At 50.8% G+C, this 19,896-nt stretch overlaps 9 protein-coding genes and 1 non-coding gene across 10 annotated transcripts; 5 read left to right on the forward strand and 5 right to left on the reverse strand.

Annotated features, from left to right (window-relative positions):
* The first annotated feature begins 1,905 nt into the window (after window positions 1–1,905).
* On the forward strand, window positions 1,906–3,631 carry M421DRAFT_387704 (uncharacterized protein). The gene has a single exon (XM_033589928.1). It carries the CDS (start codon window positions 1,995–1,997, stop codon window positions 3,510–3,512), a length of 1,518 nt encoding a protein of 505 aa, XP_033442470.1. The 5' UTR covers window positions 1,906–1,994; the 3' UTR covers window positions 3,513–3,631.
* Window positions 3,632–4,735: 1,104 nt separating this feature from the next.
* M421DRAFT_10723 (MFS general substrate transporter) lies at window positions 4,736–6,417 on the forward strand (the record flags this gene model as incomplete). Its single annotated transcript, XM_033587149.1, has 2 exons — window positions 4,736–5,435; window positions 5,486–6,417. The coding sequence occupies 2 exons, from the start codon at window positions 4,736–4,738 to the stop codon at window positions 6,415–6,417; spliced, it is 1,632 nt and encodes a 543-aa protein (XP_033442471.1).
* A 724-nt stretch (window positions 6,418–7,141) lies between these two features.
* On the forward strand, window positions 7,142–8,819 carry M421DRAFT_10724 (cytochrome P450; the record flags this gene model as incomplete). Its single annotated transcript, XM_033587150.1, has 2 exons — window positions 7,142–8,580; window positions 8,636–8,819. The coding sequence occupies 2 exons, from the start codon at window positions 7,142–7,144 to the stop codon at window positions 8,817–8,819; spliced, it is 1,623 nt and encodes a 540-aa protein (XP_033442472.1).
* Window positions 8,820–9,004: 185 nt separating this feature from the next.
* On the reverse strand, window positions 9,005–10,095 carry M421DRAFT_387713 (uncharacterized protein). The gene has a single exon (XM_033589929.1). The coding sequence runs from the start codon at window positions 9,930–9,932 to the stop codon at window positions 9,189–9,191; it is 744 nt and encodes a 247-aa protein (XP_033442473.1). The 5' UTR covers window positions 9,933–10,095; the 3' UTR covers window positions 9,005–9,188.
* On the reverse strand, window positions 9,825–11,072 carry M421DRAFT_427152 (uncharacterized protein). Its single transcript, XM_033594589.1, has 3 exons — window positions 10,827–11,072; window positions 10,195–10,781; window positions 9,825–10,121 (listed from the first exon to the last, which is right to left on the reverse strand). The coding sequence occupies exon 2, from the start codon at window positions 10,753–10,755 to the stop codon at window positions 10,258–10,260; it is 498 nt and encodes a 165-aa protein (XP_033442474.1). The 5' UTR covers window positions 10,756–10,781; window positions 10,827–11,072; the 3' UTR covers window positions 9,825–10,121; window positions 10,195–10,257.
* A 177-nt stretch (window positions 11,073–11,249) lies between these two features.
* On the reverse strand, window positions 11,250–12,864 carry M421DRAFT_10725 (uncharacterized protein; the record flags this gene model as incomplete). The annotated part of the gene is made up of 4 exons (XM_033587151.1): window positions 11,250–11,418; window positions 11,471–11,718; window positions 11,765–11,931; window positions 12,672–12,864. 4 exons carry the CDS (start codon window positions 12,862–12,864, stop codon window positions 11,250–11,252), a joined length of 777 nt encoding a protein of 258 aa, XP_033442475.1.
* A 464-nt stretch (window positions 12,865–13,328) lies between these two features.
* M421DRAFT_79141 (uncharacterized protein) lies at window positions 13,329–14,303 on the reverse strand (the record flags this gene model as incomplete). The annotated part of the gene is made up of 1 exon (XM_033597459.1): window positions 13,329–14,303. The coding sequence occupies one exon, from the start codon at window positions 14,301–14,303 to the stop codon at window positions 13,329–13,331; it is 975 nt and encodes a 324-aa protein (XP_033442476.1).
* A 157-nt stretch (window positions 14,304–14,460) lies between these two features.
* On the forward strand, window positions 14,461–16,562 carry M421DRAFT_427154 (dynein). Its single transcript, XM_033594590.1, has 3 exons — window positions 14,461–14,771; window positions 14,822–14,977; window positions 15,028–16,562. Exons 1-3 carry the CDS (start codon window positions 14,612–14,614, stop codon window positions 16,314–16,316), a joined length of 1,605 nt encoding a protein of 534 aa, XP_033442477.1. The 5' UTR covers window positions 14,461–14,611; the 3' UTR covers window positions 16,317–16,562.
* Window positions 16,529–17,998, reverse strand: M421DRAFT_427156 (inosine monophosphate dehydrogenase). The gene has a single exon (XM_033594591.1). The coding sequence runs from the start codon at window positions 17,598–17,600 to the stop codon at window positions 16,563–16,565; it is 1,038 nt and encodes a 345-aa protein (XP_033442478.1). The 5' UTR covers window positions 17,601–17,998; the 3' UTR covers window positions 16,529–16,562.
* Window positions 17,999–18,243: 245 nt separating this feature from the next.
* On the forward strand, window positions 18,244–18,328 carry M421DRAFT_t131. Its single transcript has one exon. It is a non-coding gene; the product is annotated as a tRNA-Val (tRNA).
* Window positions 18,329–19,896: the final 1,568 nt, after the last annotated feature.

The following is a 19,896-nucleotide window of genomic DNA, read 5'->3' on the forward strand; positions in this document are numbered from 1 at the left end:
CCCTACCCCTCTCCTCCTCTCTCCCTACACGCACACACACACACACACACACACACACACACACTCCCTCTCTCTCTCTTGGCACATAGATGCCTCAAAAAGCAAGGAAATCACCCTAATGTACATACATCGCTCAGCCTCCCCAACTGGACGAGGAGCTGTAGTTTTGAAATGGTAGCAATACCCGCGCAGGCAAGAAATGCTTTCTAAGGTAGTGTGTTCGCACTGTAATTCCATAGCTTAGCACGTCGTATATGCCCTTCGGGAGGCGAGATGGTGGACTTTGTCCCTATTAACTAGACGTAAAATGAATACCAACCAACCAACCAACCAATCCTACTAATACACAGGTAGTGTTAGATTGCCTTAAAGTGCAGCTGCATACCCTACTAGTAGTACCTCTACCTAAAATACTATAGCAATCTAAGACACTAAGCAATATATACAAGTTTAGGTCTTAATCTAAGCTTGTAAGTAACTCCTTCTAATAATTACTAAGTATAGTGTAAGAGGGGTTCTTAAAGCTTATAAAAGGGGCTAAAGAGATGCTGTATAAAAATGTCCTTATTAAGGCCCGCGTGTAAGAGCTTAAAGAGCAATTAGCAGTAATAACTAAGAGAAAATCGCGTAAGAGAAAGCAGATTCAGCATGGTGGCACACTTAAGTATGGCCCAGCAGCATTGTGGGTAGCTGCTAAGGCGTGTGTAGCAGCTCAGCCATCTAAGAAGACTTAGGGTAGAGGTGGTTAACTAGGAGCTTAGTCAACTGTTCAGCGCTGTAGGAACTGCAGTAAGACTAGACACAACGCACAAACGTGCTAGGAGGGTATAGAAACATCTTCTAAATCTAATGCAAGCACGCAGTATGCTAGGTCACTGTTTAATAGCAAGTAGTTGTAGTTGTAGTAACTTGTGTTAGTTGTGCTAAGAGAAAATGGCTGGTTTGGTGATATGGCCGGCTCGGTTATAATCTACGTTACCTTGCGCATTATTCTTGCAGGTTTGTGTATTGTGCCCTACCTCACTACATGTGCCACAGTGTTAAAAAGACTAAGTGCCTAGTTTAACACGCCTCTTCTTGTAGTAGTCTGGCCAAAGGCCAATAAAGGATATCTACTTCCTAACAACTTTTGCTAAAAAGCATGCACAAGTTAACTAGACGTCTAGTTAACTTGTGCATGCTTTTTAGCAAAAGTTGTTAGGAAGTAGATATCCTTTATTGGCCTTTGGCCAGACTACTACATCAAGACACTGTGGCACATGTGGTGAAACAGGGCACAACGCGCGAACGTGTAGGAAAGATGCGCAGAGTACTGTAGATTAGTGCAATATACTGTGCAGCACAGTATACTGTTGTTGTGCACTGTAATGTTGCAAAGTAGTTGTAGTATTAGTGTGGTCTTGGCAAAACCTGGTCACATACTCAGGCTGGTCACATACCTGTGAGGTACGTTATATATTATCTCTTAACGTGGTTTGGATGTACGCTTGAACAGGTGTGTAAGCTAGGTAGGGTGGCTCACTCGCTTGCCTCGCGCATCCAACACGTTACGTTAAGCGGAATGCAAGAATTCTAGGGAGCATTGCCCATTACGGCGGCGATCGTTGCCGAGCGAATCAAAGCCTCCGTTGAGATAAGAGTCCAGCGCAACACGATGAGAACGTTGTACGCCAGTTTCGCAGATAGGTATTCGTGAGATGAGATGAGCGACAGAGGTCGCACCGAAGAAGTAATCACGTTTTTGGCCAGCGAGGCAAATCTCGACGGCTCGAGCATGGATGGCCGATAGGCGCTATCGTGGGTCAATGGCTGCGATTGAGCGGATCTAAGGCCAAAAATAGTCTAGACTTGATGATGTAATGATTCCCAGACCTTGTCGACTCGCAGCAAACATCCCTCGGCAACGCGCCCAGTGAGCCCCTCTCACTACGCGTTTGACAGCAGTTCGACCACAAAATTCGCTTGTCACGCCCCCTGCATCCCAAAAGTCCACCATGGGCCTCCTTGATCTCCCTCCCGAGATTATTGACTACATTCTCGACTTTGCAGGGCCTGCCGGTCTCGAAAGCTTTGTTCTCACGTGCAAAGCTGTTTATGAGCGCGCAACAACACAGATCCATGACCACAATTACTTGAGACGGCGATGGCGGCACACAAACAATCAGAGTAATTTGCGCCGTGGTGACACACTGAGTGTGCTGCACGAGATCTCGAGAAATCCCATCATCGCCGAGTACATCGAGACACTCAGCTTATGGGACCGCCGGTCAGACGAAGAGATCCAAAGTCAGGACGTCGTGGATAGCTTTCGAGACGACGGGCAAGCAATGCAGCAGATCAAAGCTCTTCTGCGTGATGCAGAGTTTTTCCGGGACGCAGATCTTGAAGATTGGTGGATTGAAATCGTGGAAGAGGACCAAGCCGTGGACATCGAAAGTATCGATAAGCTCTACGCTACCGTTGCTTTGCTTACGCTCCTGCCCAACCTCAAAACCTTGCAGTTGCCAGACAGGTGGCATGAGGTTCGCAGTGACGAGGCTGCCGAGTCGCTTGTTCCCTCAGTCGAAAGCTTGGTGACGATGTCTAACGTTAACACTTATAGACGAAGATGGCAAGCTCTGCAGTCCTTGGAGACAATTATGCCCTTCACGGAAGAAGGCTACGACGTCCGCGTGGGTCTCCAGTGCCTGCAGCCGTTCATGGCTCTGAACAGCGTCCGAAATTTGTATGCCGTGAGCTGTGTCGCTGTCGACGATGAATGGGGCGGCATTCCATTCCACTGGCCTTACGCAAGCTTTTCGCCTTTGACAAGGCTAGAGTTCGCTAGTTGCTGTATGGACGCTCATGGTCTTGACGCCTTGCTGGCCCACACGCCGGCCGTCACGACTTTCAAGTACTCTCATCAAACGAAATGGGATAGCTTACAACATGACTGGAATCCTGGGGAGTTTCTGCAAACACTGGCCAATCGACTTGGCAAGCAACTCCTCGATCTTGCCCTTACAGTGGATGAATTGCATGGAGATGTCATCAACGGTCTGTCTTCTTTCCACTCGTTTGCAGTTCTCCGCAAGTTGGAGGTTGACGTAATTCCTTTCTGTGGACCACCTCTCGAAAGCGGACAACGCCTTGGCCGGGATGCTTTCGTTCCAGAGGGCGCAGAAGCATGGACGCACGGCGACATTCCATGCTTAGGTGACATGCTCCCTAGCAGCATTCGCGAAGTTCATCTCAACACCGATTATCCGTTGCCATCCGAGCAGTCGCTGAAGTCGCTGGTAAAGAACGTCGTCGACCGACGCAAAGACAACCTACGGCACCTCGAGCGATGCATCATCAGGCAGTATCGGTCGAACACAGCGCAATTCATTGCGGACCGTCATGATATTACGCTCGAGGTGTTTGATATGGATATGGTGGATCCGAGAGCAAGGGCGATGATGCCATTGTGGAAGAGAGAATTCGATCGAAAAGTTGGCGGAATCGTAACGGGGCTGTCCAGCGGAAATTGAGCGACAGGAGGAGCAACACGGCTATATACCCGTTGTGTATTATGAAATCCTCCCGCGGAGCGCGATATCATATTCATCAGCATTACCTCTCCGCGGGTCTGGCCGCCTTTCCAGATCGATCGCAAATTGTAGCTTACTCCTCTGCGCTAATGCCATGGACTGCTGTCTTCAATATGGAAGGCTGATCGTGTCTTCCAATGCGTTCGTAACTTTGTACGTCTAACATCCTTTGCGACGATGTGGATGTGTGGTTTTGCCAGAAGACTGTACGTCATGTTCTGGCAATCGTTGCGTCATCACCCAGGTCACGATTCACCTACAACCATTCACCGAGTGTCTGCACATCCATTCGGGCAAGATGAGCTTCACCATGACCGGCTGCGCGACTTCTACAACAAATCGTGAGAGGGCGTGTTATCCACGATCCATAAATACACAATCTACGTAATCGGCGATTCGGATGTATAGGCGGACTACACCACCTTGATGACTTCGCGAACTTGTAGCCACACTTTTCGAGCCAGCGAAAAGCCAAAATCAAATCCTGAATATCGACAACGAAACGATCTCGTAACGTGTCAAGCTTAAAAGGTACACAGGCAAAAGTTGAGATAGATGTACTTGGCAAGGGGAGGATGCACGAGATCTGGGACGATCTGAATAAGGCACCCAGAAAACATGCCGAAGGCGCACTTCTAGTGGACTTTTGGTACCTAGTGAAAGGTACCTAGCGCAAAGGCGAACTCTTCAGACCCAAGAGTCAGGTCCACGACCACTTGTTACACGATCTGACGTACACCCCGTTCAAGGGCCACTTCAAAGCCAGATGTGCGGAGAAGCTGTAGATGAGCTAATCAGGAGAGGACGAGCTCAATTCCGGAGGTGATCTAGGCGATGATCACGAGTGGATAGACTACCTTAGCGCTCCCATCTGTGCGGTCGGTCGAGTCACGACATCAACCATAACTTCAAGTCACTGAAACGATGTGATTGGACAACATTCATAATCGAAATGTCACAGCCTTGTGCAAATATGGTAGTCTTCCAAATTCGGCTCCGGACCACGCGACACGATCCCCGATGCAGTATCTTGGTGACGTCAAGCAATGCTTCGTCAAGGCTACACCCACCTTGGTCCTGCATCAAAATGCTTGTCAACCCGACGAGGCTTGTTCTACTGAGAATTTTTGTTTACTCTCGCATTTTGCAGTCTTTGGGGTTCAATGTGGTCCTATGTCCAATACAAGCAAATTGGGAGAGCTGTTGAGCACGAGTGGCGACAACAACAATCGAGTCGATCAGCACACAATACGGAGACCAGCAGAAATGGCGATTTTATAGGATCGCAACAGTCCGACGCAACGCTGCGGGAGAATGACCCTAAGCGACATGCGTCTCAACAATCTGGCAAGAAGGCAGAGGGAAAGCAGCACGAGGATAGAAAAGTCATTGTAGATCTTCAGAGCAACACTGACCCAATCGACCCGCACAATTGGTCTCTCCTTGAACGCGCGCGGACAATGGCCATCCTGAGCATGCTGGTGTTTACGCAAGCATGGGCTGGTGCATGCGACTCCCTCGTTAACGGCAAAGCCAGCGCATGGTACCATGTAAGCCCTGTCGCTGAGGACCTCTCCACCGCGATGTACTTGTTCGGCATAGGTTCTGGTTGTCTCTTCGTCGGTCCACTCTCACAGACTCTTGGCCGGAACCCTGTGTATCTGGGGTTCACCTTGGTGTACTTGTTCTTCATTTTGGGAACAGCGCTCGCGAAAAACTACGCAAGTCAGGCCGTGTGCAGATACCTAGCTGGTCTTGCAAGCAGTGCCGCGCTCGGCATCAATGGCGCAAGTGTTGGCGATATGTTTCGCCCTGTTGAACGAGCGCTGTGGTTTCCAATCATCGCCTGGGTCAACGTTGTCCGTAAGTATCGTTCCTTGCAGAGCATCAGCAGCATCACTGACGCTCTCCAGCTCCCGTTCTTGCACCTATCGTAGGTGGATGGGTCGCTGAACACGACAACCTCAGCTGGCACTGGATTGATTGGATCACGTTCTTCATCTCCGCATTTGCCTTTGTAGTTGCGTTTTTCTTCCTCCCCGAGACCTACCTGCCAACGCTCCTCGACTACAAAGCCACACACCTGCGCCGCGTATCCGGCTCTTTGAAATACGTCACCAAACACAAACAGAACTCCAACTTCCTCACCATGATAAAACAAGTGCTGCCACTGTCTGTCAAGTTTTCAACAACCGAGCCAGCCGTCCTCTCTCTGGGTGGTTTCCTCGTCCTACTCTACATCATCCTCTTCACCTTCCTCTCGGGCTTTGAATACATTTTCAAGCGGCGTTACAATCTCAACGATCTCGAGGAAGGGGCATGCTTCGCTTCGATCGCTCTCGGCGCCACAGCTTTCTCACTCACCAGTCCCGCACTCTACAGCTGGACACGCCATTACACCGGGTATGCCGACCATGCCTCTGTTACTCCAGAGTTCCGCCTCTGGCCTGCGATGATCTCATCCCCTCTACTTCCAATCTCGCTCTTCTGGCTCGGCTGGACGGACTACAGCTGGATATCGATCTACTCGGGTCTCGGGGCGTGTTTCTGCTTTGGCATCGTGCTGAATGCGATGTACGTCAGTAGCTACGAGTACATTATTGACAGCTATGGGGAGAAGGCGAGTATTGCGCTGGCGAGCGTGACGATGATGCGGTATCTAATTGCGGGTGGGATGGTTATGGCGGCGAGGCCTATGTATGAGGCTATTGGTGTGCACTGGACGATGACGCTACTGGGATGTGTTGCTGTGGCCTTGGTGCCAGCGCCCTATGTATTGTTCAAGTACGGGAAGAGTTTGAGGGAGAAGAGTCCATTTGCGATTCAGGATGTAAGCAAGTCGTAATGCCTTCAGCGATAACTACACGGTGTCGTCAGCTTTACGCTAAGAAGCCTCACTTTGTCTCGTCGCTGCTCTGTCTGTAGTCTCGCTCAAATGGAAATGATGCTCCTTCATGAACCATCTGCAGACGTTGTAACACCTTCTGAGTCCTTCTTTGTAACCACGTGGCTTAGATCACATGACATCCTATTGTAGCAAGTACTGCCCGGTGGGCAAGCGCGCTTACCTCAGAGCTGTGAGCCCCTGTAACATCACATCACAACACGACAACAGCAATACACTCGTTGGTCACAGTCCCCGACCGACACTGCTCACGCAGTTACATTCTTCGATCACTGGAGTGTCGTATCGGTGATCAGCGTGCGACAGGAATGGCTGTGCTTGCTATTATTGTGTCGACACTGTGATTCGCTGTTCATCTTTCGTCGGAAGGGCCGCCGGTTCTGTTCTCTAGGTTATCCCTTGTATTGGAGAAGCGCCGAGCGGCGTGAGGAACTTCAATTGAGCAAACAACTTCGTCCCGGCGCAAGTGCGCGCTCATGATTGGTAGACCGGAAACTCACGACAATCGCTTGCGGGGTTTTGAAACTACACCGCTTGGAAGGTGAACCGAGGCTATCTATGACGTTCACTATTTTCTCCCTTCCTCAGCGAGATAACACTGTTTTTATAGATTTGTACCCCTTCATGCACACCTCCAAAGACTTCTTCGCATATTGACAGAATCATGAAAGGCGACCGGACAGATTCGCTTTTCACTCTGCCTGTCATTATAGCCACAATTGCGACATACTGGATCGTCGCCGTACTTTACAGCTCTTTTACCGCTCCACAGCCGCCTACATCAGTTCCATGGCAAGGTGGAAAAGGATGGATAGCTGGTCTGCGAAACTTCTTCGCATTGACGAAGAGCAAGGATTGGCTGGCAGCCGGGTACGAAAAGTACAGCAAGAACGATAAGGCCTTTGTCCTACCGGCTGTCTTTAGTGCACAAGCGGAACTCGTCCTACCGAGGTCACAGCTGAACTGGATGTTCGACCAGCCCGACCATGTTCTCAGCACGAATGATGCTCATTATGACCTCTTGCAGGGTGACTACGCTTTCGTAAAGCCCATCATCCTGCGCGATCCTTATCACGAACACGTCATTCATAAGAACCTCGTGCGTAACCTGAACGCTATAATACCAGACTTGGAAGAGGAGGTCCCGCCAACTGTGGATGCGGTCTATGGTACAGACATAGAATTCCGAAAGATCGATCTGATGAAGTCCTTCATGACGATGATCCCAAGGCTCACCAACCGCATGATGGTCGGTCCTACGCTTTGTTGCGAACAGAAATTCCTGGATGCAGTCCTGTCCTTCACTACCGATGTCGTTGGAATATTCTCGTTCCTGCCATTCGTGCCTAGAGCACTCCATCCTCTGATAGGCAATCTTGTGGGCTTGACTTCGAAGTACCATTACTGGCTGGCATCGCGGTTCACCCTTCCATTGATCAAGCAACGTCTAGAAAACATCAGAAGAAAGGATAAAGGCGACCCTGACTACAAAGACTGGAAAGAGCCGCGCGACTTCATCACATGGAGCTATCGAACTGCACAGGCCGAAGGCAGAACCGACGAGATGCAACCGGCCCGAATTGCGCAGCGGATCATGCCTCTCAATTTCGCCGCCATTCACACTACATCCCTTACAGCCTACGAAACAATGATCAATATTTTGAGTGCCTCCCCGAGTGTAATCGAGGGCTTGAGAGAAGAAGCGTCGCGAGTACTCGAAGAAGAGGGTTCCTGGACTAAGAAAGCCCTCGCCCGAATGCATCGGATGGACTCGGCCATCAGAGAGTCGCAACGAGTGTCACCGATTGCACTAACCTTCGTTGCTCGGAAGGTTGTCGCAAAAGAAGGCGTTATTACGCCGGAGGGCGTGCACGTGGGCTGCGGCACTATAATCTCGTGCCCGTGGACCCCGATAGCTCATGACGAGGAGTTGCACAGTGGGTCTCTCGGGTTCGATGCCTTCCGGTACTCGCGCGCAAGGGAGGAGTTTGACACGATGTGTCCAGACCAGAGAAAGAAGGTGGATACACTGAAGCTGAAGCAAACCGGGCTGGTGACTACGAGTAACCAACACCTGCCGTTTGGGCATGGAAGACACGCATGGTACGTATATGTACTTCTCAGTTTCCGAAAAGCGCTGATACTGGCCACCTGACAGTCCTGGGCGATTTTTTGTTAGCCATGAGCTCAAAATGATTTTTGCACATCTGCTGCTCAACTACGATTTTAAACCGCTCAAGGAGAAGCCGAAAAAGCTATTTGTGGCCAGGACGAAGATCCCGCTGCCTGCTATCATCGAGTTTAAACGCCGCAAGTCGGTCTGGCAGAAGCCAGCACAATAACGCGCCTTGGAAACAGAAATAATGATACAGCGAGGATTAAGAAGGAGTTGATATATCATTGCTGAATACCTCCAGTCATTCGCATTGCGCCATTCACTTGGTCCATTTGTCAAGCAGGACGTCCACTATATCCCTCGGGCCCATCCCAGCATGGTTGAGCTTCTGCTTCTTCGTTGTAGTACCACTGCTGAGTGCAAATCGACGCCGATGCAATCACTCTGACACTCATCCTAGCTAGCTGTCCTCAAATGTGTGTCTTGTTTACCATTGCAAAATGCCCTTTCTATTTTTGACGACGAAGATCTCGTTTCTAGCGTCACTTCTGGTAGAGTAAGGCCTTTTGGTAGGGGCTGTACATTCATCGAAGCATCAATGTGGCGAAGAACGTATACGCATGAGAGAAGCAGGTGTGATAGGCGTAGCACCTTGATTGCTCTGCGCTACCAGATGTTGGCGGCTGAAACTCGGTGAGGAGTGGCTGCCTAAGCGCTGGCTGAGGTCGCTTGAGGAAGCGGACTCTGAGCTCAAGACGTCCACCGAGTGCGACGGTACCGCTGGCTGCAAGGAAATCATTTCACCAGACATTCTTGGGGCGAGGTTAGTGACCGCGGACTCTGCTAGATCTGTTGCGGAAATTCGATATGGTGCTTTCGGCTGCATCGAGATTGTATTCTTCCGTCTGCCAGGATTCACAATGGGCGACTTTTGTACGCAGTCCGTTGGTATTGTCCCAGTCAGATCCTTCTTTGTTCTGAATCTTCTATGCTCTGCCGGCTGGGCTGTATCGGGCTTGCCCAACAAATCAATGTAAACATTGATTGGGGAGTGTCCTGTCGCGCTTTGAGAGTGCGTATTGAGTACGGGTGACGTGAGAGGGCTGAAATAAGCGCCGGGCACTGTAAAATCTGGGATTTGAAATCGTGCCATGTCACCCATAAGAGGATCAATGAACGCACTGTTCGTCTGCGATGTTTTCAGTACTGTTGGAGCGTACGTTTTACAGGGGCATACTGTGACCACGTGGCTTAGATCACACGATATCCTATTGTAGCAGGTAGTGCCTGATGGGCAAGTGCGCTTACCCCAGAGCTGAGAGCTTCTGGGACAGAACATCACAACACGACAACAGATAGCAATACAATCGTTGACCACAGTCTCCGAGCGACACTGCTCACGCAGTTACACATACCCTGTTGTAATTCACATCTGGAGGCTTCCCGCTCTCTGCAGTCCTGCTGTCGGATGCTTGATCGTGCCATCCCGTACACTCATACTCGTCAGCCTGCTTGTCGTACTCTTGCTCTACACACCAGTCAGCCTTGAATTACAGACTCGTGTACCTAGAGTATGCACGGAAAGATAGGGGCCAACCTGCCTAGCTGGTTCATGTGGTTCGAGTATGGGGTTCCGTAAAAAGAGGAAGGATCACTGTTCTGAGTCACGCCATTTCGTTAAGACTAACAGCCGTTGGGAGTGGTATGCAGTCCGACGTCGTCTTGGGTCTTTGAACGAATGGTCGGGATCCCAAATTGAAGATGCTGGCCCCAGATGGTCCCGAGGGCATGTAAATATCGTTCCAAGAAGTTTGTGCCTCAGAGAATGGCTTCGTCGGCCCTACAACCGAGTACGTTCGGAGTTGGTCACCTCTGGCAGATAAGTTGGCGTTCAAGTGCTTGATATAACCGACCGCACTTTCGATCTGCGCTGCCTTCGAGATGTTAGTATAATCGCCCCGTTCAGGATTCACGTCAGTGGTTGTGTTCCGATTTGGAGATACGAGATTTTGCAGCTCTTGCAATGCCGTGTTGATGTGATTGCGGCGACCTTGTTCAGCAGATTTATGGGATGTGGGCTTCGAAGTGAGTTTCGTAGACAGGCTTGACGGGTCTGATGAACTGGGTACAGTGTTACCATCGAGGATACTCTTGTAGCTCATCTTCGAGGCCAGGAGAAGAGCGTTCGCTTGACAAATGAGCATCTGTCGCTGTCATATTTATGCTGACATACCTGATTGTTTAGGTTGTTTCCTCGCCGGGATTCTAGGCTGAATAGCAAGTTTTCTTGTAGTGGATGTCCTGTAGTAATTGATTTTTGCATTCGATGTGTTGATGCTGTCAACGGAGGTTTTGTGCGGCTGTAGAGCCGCTGTATGCGCCTTCTGCTTCGATTGGGGTTGACTACATCATTCAGGGTGATCTGCATTTGTGTAATTTGGCGGAGGGGCATTTGCGTTTGGCCCGCGCACCTTGCGAGCTCGTCGGTGCCCATCTGCTCGCTTTCCTCATCAGAGCTCATCGACTCGGCGTCCAACGATTCTGATGCAACGACTGCAAGCGTTTTCATGGCCGCTTCATTCGATCGAGTTTGAATATTGGGTACAGGGTTCTCGGCCACCGCACTGAAGACATGCAATGGCCCTGCTTCCTTTGTTCACGTGCACGAAGGCGGATTCGTGTCTTGAAGGGTGGTCTCGTCGTCCAATTGGAATTTAGAAAGTTTGATCTCGAGCACCCTGAGGATCTTCAGTGAAGCCTGTTGTTGTTGATGCAACTCGCGCATATTGTTCCGCTGTTCCTCGAGGGATGCCTTTTCCACTTCCCTGTGACGTTCATCAGTCAGATAGGCGCTGGTTGATCGCAACCTATCACTACCATTGTGCCTGACTTTGTGGAAGCTGCAAGACATAGAATACTACCAGTAAGCTGCTCTTTAGAGTCTCCAGCCGTCTGCACAGCAGCTCAACCCGCAGCTCCATCATTGGCCAGCTCATCTTGCCCATCAGGCTGAGACGCTTCCTGCCATATTTTCCCACCTTTCGTCTCTTCTCAACCACGGCCAGTATCTCTTCGAAAACCTCGCCGCACTGTCCCAGAAGATCTCGCGCATGCTTGACAGCATCCTTTGATTATATTCACGACGTCATCAGCCTCAAGCACCTTACCCACATTGGCAAGGACTCCAGAGGTTATGTCAACGTCCCGGGCGATTGTCGTGATGTCGTGGTCAGCTCGCGCGGCAGTGCTGATGAATAAGTACAGCTCCTTGGGGAGCTTGGCGCCGCTGCCACCGATCTGGATGATGCTGGCCGCAAGACCTACGACTTCTGCATGGACTTATAGCATCAATCAAAGTATGCAGAGAATCGAGAAAAAGTGCATCAGGCTGTTTTGACCTGGCAGGGTCCAGCTGAATTCGAGAATTTCTAATACCCAAGGCACGGGGGCTGAGCACTCGTCAGCCACCACAACACGGTCCTGGGCGCATCACCCAGCATACCAGCACCGAGTTCCATCGCATCCGTGACGACGAAACGACATCTAGTGAAAGGTTGTAACAAAGGAGTTAATCTATGAGCCAGGGTTAGTTGTGTCTCTTGTATTAAGCAAATGGGCGCAAAAGGTGGGAAAGTTCTCCGAATATGCACTAGCCATACCGGTACGGTATTGAGCTTTCCTCGAACATGCAGAGATTATTAGGATAGCCTGATTGAGCCTTGGTGGCGATTGGGAACAGGTACACTGACTGTCTTGATCAACTCTTGCAAGAAGTCATGCATTGGAGTCGAACGTCCAGGACTACCACCTTCTCGCTGTCACGCCTTACTACCGGCGCTTACGGCACGTTTGTGAAACACGGGACGTTGTGAATTACGCAAGCCGATTATGCAATCTTTTGCAAAGCAGACATCTCAAGACCGTCTCCATAGCGCTTGCTACCCATACGTTTCCTTCTCTCAATGACTCCCCCCATGGCCCCTCCAAACTCCCGGCATGGTCCATTGTCCATGTCCTGGCGCCCTACTGCTCCATCTCTCAAGGCTCATGTCGTAGTATGGTGCGTTGCCCAACTTACCCAGGGTATCAGCAGTGAGACGTTGCGTAGACGATCTGCCCTGCTCAAATGCTGCACGAATCCGCACGCCGCCATTACGGCGAGCATCGTAACGGTACGAGTACCCGGAATAAGGATAATCGAGCATGCTCCAAGGGCGATTATGATCGAAGCCCCATCCTTGCGCCATCTCGTTGTAACCTGTTCCTGGCATTATGGTTTTTTGACTGTCGTTTTATCGAGTAGCTGGTGATGCGCGGGTAAGCGTTTTGCACTGTCGATGAGGCCCAAGGAAGATGCTGGAGGCGCATATATGCACCTTAGTGGTCAAGTATGATTGTAGGTATCACAGAAAGCGTGTCATGGTATATGAGAGTAGGCGTTCCATAGTCGCGAGCGCAAGCTGCACTGGGAGATGTATTGGTGTGAAGGGATCGTCGAGGACGGTAGGAGATAAGGCGACAACGAAGTGGTGGCCGGTCAATCGACTTGCTTGTGGCCAGAAATATGAGGCTAAAATGTGGTGAATTGCTTCCCGCATACTGGTGCGTTGTTGTGCTTGCAGCCGATCGTGGCAACTTCAAGTGCGAGTGTCAGATCATCGACTCGAACGTGAAGACACTCCTACATCATGTCATGCTTGGCAGCCGCCATCTCCCAGTCCGTAAGATGCACACTTCATCGAGGTAATCCCTCGCGGAATGGTGATGTGGATTGTTTGGATCTTGGCTTCCTTTCGTCCTCGCTGGCAGAGCTATGACGGTGCCGTCGAGGGTCGCGGTTATTTCCACGGCCTTCACTGCTGTGATCGCGGCGATGGCGCTTGTCTCTGTCTGCTGAATCATCGCGATGTCCTGACTTCCTGTGACGGCGACCATCGTCAGAGTCCCTGTCACGGCTCCTGCTACGGCCGTCCCTACGCCGTGAGCGGCGGTCGTGACGGTCACCATCCTCTTTATTCTTAATTCTCTTCGTATCTCGATCCTTGTGGCGGTTTTTCGAGCCCTCCCTTCGGTGGCGTCTCTCATGTCTGCTCTTCCTCTCCTTCTCCTTCTGCATCTTGCGTTTCAATTTGTCAACGGCCTCATCCACCTTCTCTTGCTGTTGCTTTATCATAGAGTCGCGCATGGGGTCGTCAAGATCCAGCTTTTCCGTAAGTCGCTCGAGCTCCATCTCCTCCGGCAGTAGTGGCCTTTCATCCTCGGAATCAGTCTCCTCGCTTTTTCTCCGCTTCCGCCTGCAACCATCCGAGTCGTTACCAGCGTCGATACTCACGTCGCCCATAGTATTGTCCCTCATATCTTCGTCGTCTCTGGACTTATACCGTGCGTGGTCGACCCTGATTACACGGTCCATGATGGTTGCGCCACCCAAGTTATCCACAGCCAAATCGCAGCTTCGCTGGTCCTCATATTTGATCCATGCAAACCCACGTGACTTTCCTGTCTCTTTGTCGCGCGCAAGTTTCACCCACACAGGCTCGCCATACTGTGAGAAGATGGTGATGATGTCACCCTCCGAGAGCTCGAATGCAAGACCGCCGATGTAGATGAAGGCTGTGTCGCGGTAGTCGGTGTGCCAGGAGCCTTCTGGGTTGATGCCGGCCTCGAGCTCGCGCTTGTTGAGCTGCTGGATCGCGCGCACTGAGTTCATGGCGACAATATGGGCGACTTCGTATTGGTGAAGGTGTCACGCAGTGCTGTTTGTGAACTTCTAATGAAGCTTTGTGCTTGGCAGATGCAAGTCGCGGGACCCCTGCACAAAAGGCGCCGAACCAGCAAAGAGCTGCCAGACCAAACACACTCCACAGCACCCCCACATCGCATGTTGACGGCGCGTCGCAACGCTCCTTCCTCTTCCAGTTGCATTGTTTATCCTTCAATACACGGTTGACATATCACCAACCTCGCTAGACATAATAGCACGACCGCCTAAAGTCCGCAGCACCTCCGGTCTCCGCAATGGCCAGCGCGCGTCGAATCTCAGGGTTCCCCACGCGTACACCGGGCAGCAACGACCGCCCGAGCAGCCGAGACACAAATAAGGAGGAGATATGGAAGCCTATGCTGGACAGTATCTCGAGCGGCAAGAAGATGCCAGAGAAGAGCTTGCTTGTACTAGGTGCGCTGCCCTACAAGACTCGCAGCGGTGAAGGCTAACGGAGGGATCAGGTGGAACACCAGAGACACAACGAGAGTTCCTCGAGTCGGTATCAACAGATGGGCCGAATGGAAGAAGACAGCAAGAGCGGGGGAAGAAGCCACCAATCGCGAATCAGTTTGCGTTGGGTTACACATACCAGGACGTACTCGATACAGATCATGAAGGTGAGGGGCTTGCTCTCGATCACTAGTCCTCAAGATGCTAATAGTCCTAGACACCCTCGCTCGTCTTTCGCTTTACCTCTTAGCCAGCCCTTCGCCGTCATTCACACCTCTCATTCAGCCCTACCTGAACCCTCGGACGATCCCAAACATGCTCGTTGTTATATTGCTAGACTGGAACCATCCCTGGTTATGGATACGGCAGCTGCGAGACTGGATAAGAGTGTTACGAGCCCTCATGCTGTCACTTGACGATGCCTCGAAGGATGCACTCGAGGAGAATACAGCGATACTGCAGGCTAAAGGGCGCCATTTGGGTGGGGAGGGAAGCACATCGATGGAGGACGTAAAAGTACCGCTGGGGAAAGGCGAATGGGACGAGACACTGGGATTACCACTCTGCGTCGTGTGTCAGAACGCTGACAAGATCGAATCCTTGGAAAAGGAGCGTGGATGGAAAGAAGCAGAGTTTGACTTCATCCTGCAGTATCTGCGCACGATCTTGCTAAAGCATGGTGGTAGCATGATTTACACGATGCCTTCGGCGCCGGGCTCGCTGCAGACGCTCGTTCACTCGACACTAGGCATCAAGTCACTCCTCAAACAAGACCAGCTCAGACACAACGTCACAGATCGAGATCGAGTATTGGTACCGCCGAATTGGGACTCATGGGCAAAGATCCGCATCTTGGGAGGCAACTTCGAAGTGGAAGAAATCAGCGAAAAATGGAGCATCGACATTGATGTGCCTCGAGAGCGAGCCCAAAGCAATGGCGAACAAGCAGACGCTGAAAAAATGGAGAGTGCAGGGGGCTTGATGACACCAATCAGTCAGCACGACGATGACGATGCCGATTCAGCAACTGCAATCTACGAGAAGGAGATCAGGGACCCGGAATCCGACTTCCCAGTCTCTGCACTATCGAAACAGGCCAATGGTATTGAGGTCTCGAGCACAGATCCCCAAGTATTCCTCACAGAGCAGGCTCACATGCTCGAACAATTCCACAGGGAAGACGAGAAGGAAGCCGCTGCCAAGACAGCGCGCAAAGAGGCAGACCCTGCGGCAAGAAACTGGCTGCCAGCAGGTACGAGCAGCGAGATCGATTCTGGCGTCGTTGAAGAGCATATTGGACCTGTTCAATTCAACATGGGTGGCATTCAAGTGAATGCTGATGAGATGGTAAAGAGGCTGCAAGACCGCGAGGCGAGTCGCTCCAGCGAGCCTAAAGCAACAACGCCAGACGCAACGGATCCAAATGCCATGAGCAACGACAAGCTGATGTCATTCTTCTCTGGTCTCATCAATAAGGGCGCGAGCAGCCCTGCGAGAGGCACATAGATGACATTATCATCTCTCGTCATTAGTTCTTGTTTTGTTGCACGGTAGGGATCTCTTGTCTACATGGTTATATACCCACAGCGTAGTCTGCCTTGCAATTGCACCTGTCACAGTCCCTTGCATTTGCCTGCCATCGCTGCGCGAGGGCGCCGCTGCGAAGCAGTGCCCGGAGGGTTCACGATGAATGTGAGGCAAGCGTGATAATCAACATACACCACATAACCGTTCTTGATGATTTCGTGGAAGTTAGAACTTTGCGGCTAGAGTCAACCTTCTCCGCGCATCTTCCCTGACCTTCTGCACAATGTCACCCGCGCCCTCCACTTCTTTGGCAAGACCCACACCAGTACCTGCCCAAATTGCTGCTCTACCCTCAAGCCCCGTCTTCCAACCAAGATCGTCCTCCTTCAGCGCCTCGTTGTGCTTCTTCTGTATCTCCTCCAGGCTGACACCCTCCACGTACTCTTTGTGGCTCTTGATCACCAGGCTCCTTCCATCGTAGACCGCCGGCCAGATGTTGGGGCCTCGCAGCTGATCAAATAGCTTACTTCTTGTGGTGACCTGGCCACCATCCTTTGCTTCTACAATACTGGCCTGCACGACAGGATGCACCAGCGCCTCTTTGCTCGCGAGGAACCGCGTGCCCATCACCACACCCGCAGCGCCCATGCTCACAGCCGCGGCGACCCCGCGATCGTCCATGATGCCACCGCTCGCCAATAATGACACCTTTAACCCTACTGCTTCGAGTGCATCTGCTGTCTCAGGTAAGAGTGAGATGATGCCTGCACCCTTCTCAAAGCCGTGACCGCCTGCGTCTGCACCTTGTAGACAGATAGCCTCTGGTTTTGCTTGCTCTGCGATCCGAAGTGCTGATTCAACGCTGCCAGCCTGCACCCATATCTTACTTCCTGGTGATGCCTCGCGCACAGCTTTCGCCCATACAGCGTAGTCGTCTAACTCTTTCGCAGCGAACAGCCAGACCACAGCGGGCTTGTACTCCTTGACTACCTCCAGCGCAGACTCGAGCTTCAATGCGAATGGCAAGAAACCAACGCCCAGAGGCAATGTTTCAGAGTGGGCGTGCTGTGTTCCTGCAAAGGTCTCTTTCGCAATGCCGAGTTCGCGTCTGGTGATGCCCATATCCACTTTCGAGCCGATGAGACCGAAGCCACTAGCAAGGGTCACAGTTGCTGCAAGGAGACCTCCAGCATTATCAGCCATGGGTGCATTGATGACGAGTGGCTCCCTGATCCATGGAAACTGATTCTTGAGGGCTGTCATGCTGCCTAAAGTTGTGCAATTGCAATAACGAGTTTGAAGCTGAAGTTACGGGGCGCATTGGTGGATTCGAGATGTAGAACGCACGGAGGCCAGCACGCCTGCGTCGTCCTTCATATGTGTGGTCCAGCCAAGAGAGGACGTTGCAGGCGGAGGTAAGCGGCAATCGCGGGGAAGCATAGTGAGCAGCTTAGTGTCCCGTGCATGATAACCCGGCTCACGCACCGTGGCAATGGATGATGTCAGGCCGATTACAATAATGGTCGGTCGAACGGTGAAGATAAAATCTGGCTCGATGTCGCGGATGTACTACCGGTAACTCGGGCGCGCGGGACCGTCTTCTACAGATAATTTAGGCTTCCTTAATAACGTGGCAACACAAAATGTCATTTGCGATCGAAGTGCCCCTGCGTGAAAACTTGAAAACAGAGATACAGTGTACATCTGTCCACACTGCACATCCCATCTGACTTAATATCCCCTTGACTACGGTGGGGCAGATACAAATGCCCCACCCTCTTTGCATCAGCCTGGCTTGAGCTCGTAGCAGACCTCATCATTCCAAACCTCAACAATATTATGAGCACTAGTCCGTCATGGATATATTTTATATTACGGTAGTAACCATCATCGATTCAATAACAACGGTTCTGTGGTGTAGTTGGTTATCACGTTCGCCTCACACTCATCGTGAACGCGAAAGGTCCCGAGTTCGAACCTCGGCGGAATCAAAATCGTTGTTTTTGTCGGCCACTTTTACTGGAATAGACAGAGTCTGTTCTTCAGATTGCGGTAGTTCAAAAGTACATGTTCGGGCGGCCTGGGGTGACTCTTATTTTGGTGGTTGCACCCTTCTTTTTTGCTGTGGGGATCGCGCGACGCCAGAGACTGCGAGCGATAGACATGACCAGCGACGTGATCATGAGCACATTGTAGCTATAACGTGGTTCACAAGCGAGTCGCTCACCCAAGTGAGTCGTCCACCAAACACCCGCGCCGCGCCTACGCAGCAGTGCAGCGCAGCACTACAATAAATTACAATACTACACATAACATTATAATATTATTTAGAAGCATTGCTATTATCTATAACGTACCTCACGGGCTCGTGGATCACCCGGGCTTGTGGATCACTTTTGCCAAGCCCCCACCAAAGCCACCCCATTCTGGCGCAAAATAGCCCACTTTGGCCCTGTATAGTACAAAGCAAGATGCGATATCATTCAGAGTCTACTTCTACTACCTTCTGGCAGGTACGCGCATTATGCCCAGTCTCTTTGCACTGTGTACACTATTATTAAGATAGTTCACCTACTTTAGCGCGCACCTGCCTCTTTAGCTTCTTCCTATTACTATGCGCCCTAAAGTCCTTAAGAGCAGCTAAACAAGCCCTATCCTTAACTATTAAGGTCCCCTCTACTTAAACCTACTTTCTTTTGTGCAATCTACGTTGTGTAGCAGCCTTATTTACCACTTAAAGCTCTACAATCTCCTTTTGTACCAACACTAGCTTGTGCGTGATAATTACTGCTCCCTTTAAGACCTTCTTAAAAGCCTCTACTATAGACGTTAGTAAGCTATCTACATGCCTCTAAATCCTTGCCTTCACAAGTGTTAATTACAATCCTAATTTAAGGGTATTGCTTAGGGTTTGCAACTGCTAGGGCTTATTGCTAGGGAGTAGTAGTAATAGAGTACGTAGCTAGACATTAAGCGCTATTATAACCTGTTCTAGGTTAAATAGGACTAATCTAGCGCCTTAAAACCCTCCTTAGATATTACTAGGAGAAATTACTGCATTATAGGCGCGTATAAAGCATAGTAAGAACTTAAGCTTTGTGATGTAGGTAATCTAGTTGCGCATGAGATTCTTAGCTTGGCAGCCATACGCTGTCTTTAAAGGCAAGAAACACCCTACATCAAGAGGCTGCAGGAGGTGTGATGAGTGTGGAGGCATGCAGATAGTAATAATCTTGCTCTCCTTGCAGTATTCCTAGAAAGCGAGCGAGTTATGGCTCTCATGGCCGTCAATTGTAAGCAGTTAGTGGCTGCTAACTACTCTCTTCTTTGTATGCTTATTAAAGTACTTTAACCTAGACTGGCGGATGGGTACCATGTACCTAGGGTAGGATATAGGTAGGGTATAGGTCGCACGGACGTAGGTATAGGTAGGGTAGGGTCGCACGGACCATAGGTATAGGTAGGGTAGGGTCGCACGGACCATAGGTAGGGTAGGGTAGCACGTGACTGGGTATAGGTATAGGTAGGGTAGCACGTGCTAGGTATAGGTTTGGTTTGG

Source organism: Didymella exigua (assembly GCF_010094145.1).
Source record: "Didymella exigua CBS 183.55 unplaced genomic scaffold M421scaffold_92, whole genome shotgun sequence".
NCBI lineage: Eukaryota > Fungi > Ascomycota > Dothideomycetes > Pleosporales > Didymellaceae > Didymella > Didymella exigua.

Bases quoted from the DNA above. Each gene is read 5' to 3' on its own strand.
- M421DRAFT_387704 (XM_033589928.1), top strand. From the start codon at position 1,995: ATGGGCCTCCTTGATCTCCCTCCCGAGATTATTGACTACATTCTCGAC.
- M421DRAFT_427156 (XM_033594591.1), bottom strand. From the start codon at position 17,600: ATGACAGCCCTCAAGAATCAGTTTCCATGGATCAGGGAGCCACTCGTC.
- M421DRAFT_387713 (XM_033589929.1), bottom strand. From the start codon at position 9,932: ATGTTCTGTCCCAGAAGCTCTCAGCTCTGGGGTAAGCGCACTTGCCCA.
- M421DRAFT_427154 (XM_033594590.1), top strand. From the start codon at position 14,612: ATGGCCAGCGCGCGTCGAATCTCAGGGTTCCCCACGCGTACACCGGGC. The intron at 14,772-14,821 runs GTGCGCTGCCCT...CGGAGGGATCAG, and splicing joins GAAGAGCTTGCTTGTACTAG to GTGGAACACCAGAGACACAA. The intron at 14,978-15,027 runs GTGAGGGGCTTG...TAATAGTCCTAG, and splicing joins ACTCGATACAGATCATGAAG to ACACCCTCGCTCGTCTTTCG.
- M421DRAFT_427152 (XM_033594589.1), bottom strand. From the start codon at position 10,755: ATGAGCTACAAGAGTATCCTCGATGGTAACACTGTACCCAGTTCATCA.